At 50.9% G+C, this 1,622-nt stretch overlaps 1 protein-coding gene across 1 annotated transcript; it reads left to right on the forward strand.

The window, feature by feature from the left end:
* The first annotated feature begins 263 nt into the window (after positions 1 to 263).
* Positions 264 to 1,061, forward strand: LOC123107961 (zinc finger A20 and AN1 domain-containing stress-associated protein 7). Its single transcript, XM_044529836.1, has one exon. The coding sequence runs from the start codon at positions 381 to 383 to the stop codon at positions 837 to 839; it is 459 nt and encodes a 152-aa protein (XP_044385771.1). The 5' UTR covers positions 264 to 380; the 3' UTR covers positions 840 to 1,061.
* The last annotated feature ends 561 nt before the right edge of the window (positions 1,062 to 1,622 follow it).

Raw genomic sequence — 1,622 nt, forward strand, 5'->3', positions numbered from 1 at the left:
AAAGATCTCCGTTTGTCGCCACTCAAAAAAAAAAAATCTCCGTTTGTCTTTTTTAGAACAGTCTACTTGTCTGCCATGGAGTCCGAAATAAAGCGGCGCTCGAGATTATCCGTGGCAACTGTGACACCGTCACGGTGTCAGTCATATGCTCGCATGATTCAGACTCCGGCTGGGCCGCGGGGACCTGCACAAACTCGGCTCTCTCCCAGGCTGCTGCTAAAAGGCGCCCGCAACCCCGCGAGCCAGGTCACCAAACGCGAGCCTCCCGTCGCGTCCCAAACTCGATCGCACCGCACGCACGAGGGATCACGATCGGAGAAGAGGGCGCGATCGCAGCCGCGCCGGAGCCCAAAGCGCGTCCTGTTCGAGGAGCAGCAGCCATGGCGCACCACGCATCGGCGGCGACGGCGCAGAAGCGGAAGTGCCCCAACGGGGAGACGGCCGGCATGTGCGCCGGCGGCTGCGGCTTCTTCGGCGCCGCCGCCACCGGCAACATGTGCTCCAAGTGCTACAAGGATCACCTTCTCGCCGCCTCGACCGCGCCTCCGGAGAAGAAGGCCAAGATGGCCGTCTCCGTCGCGTCAGCCGATGCTGCAGTCAAGGTCGAACCCTCCGTGGCGTCCGCGAAGCTGCCGGCGGTGAGGGCGAGCCGGTGCGCGGCGTGCCGCAAGAAGGTGGGGCTGCTGGGCTTCCTGTGCCGCTGCGAGGGCACCTTCTGCAGCGTGCACCGCTACTCGGACAAGCACGACTGCGGATTCGACTACAAGACCGCCGGCCAGGAGCGAATCGCCAAGCACAACCCGCTCGTGGTCGCGGACAAGATGACCGGAAGGATCTGAAGGCCACAAGACCGCCAGAATTGACCAGACGACGAAACCATCGAACATGTGCCGTTCGTTGTAGCCCAAACCTGTAATCAGTCTTGGAAATGAACTTGTAAGATTACATAGTCTGGGAAGTGAAGTTCTTGTGTAAATTACATAGTCTGAGAAGTGAAGTTGTTCGATCCGTTGATCGATTGAGTTCTTGTAAACTACATTATGCATCCTTTGTAGTAATAATGAAACTGGTGATCACATGTTGTTGAGGTGCGATGATATATACTCTCTTTGTCCCAAAATAAATGACTCAAGACTCATTTTGTACTAACTTTGTACAAGTTGAATCATTTATTTTGACACAGGGGGAGTAGTATCTTGCAGTGTCCGTTAATAATATGCGTGGATTTGTTTAGCTCATGGTTGCCTACGTTTGTAAACAAAGGAAGTATTAAACATTTTAGGTATTGTGGCACTGTACTAAACGATTTGGAGATATAGGAGTGAGTTTGCGAAAAGTCCATTCTGCACCCGAGCTCATATGCTCCCGCATGAACAGTAAAATCGAAAAAAATTCCAAAAATTCCAATTTTTTTTTGAGACAAACATTGACAAAAGTTCTAAGTGCCTGCAAAAATTCGTCATGAAATCACATTCCTAGAAGGCGTGGCAAAAAAAACAAATTCAATGCTTCAAAATGCGTTTGAAAGTAGCTTTTTCAGAGTACTTTTTTTGTTTTTTTTTTTGCCACGCCTTCTAGGAATGTGATTTCATGACGAATTTTTGCAGGCACTTAGAACTTTT

The sequence above is a fragment of the Triticum aestivum genome, chromosome 5A (genome assembly GCF_018294505.1).
Source record: "Triticum aestivum cultivar Chinese Spring chromosome 5A, IWGSC CS RefSeq v2.1, whole genome shotgun sequence".
Lineage (NCBI taxonomy): Eukaryota > Viridiplantae > Streptophyta > Magnoliopsida > Poales > Poaceae > Triticum > Triticum aestivum.

What these genes read in the sequence shown, in the direction of transcription:
- LOC123107961 (XM_044529836.1), top strand. Translation starts at nt 381, where the DNA reads ATGGCGCACCACGCATCGGCGGCGACGGCGCAGAAGCGGAAGTGCCCC.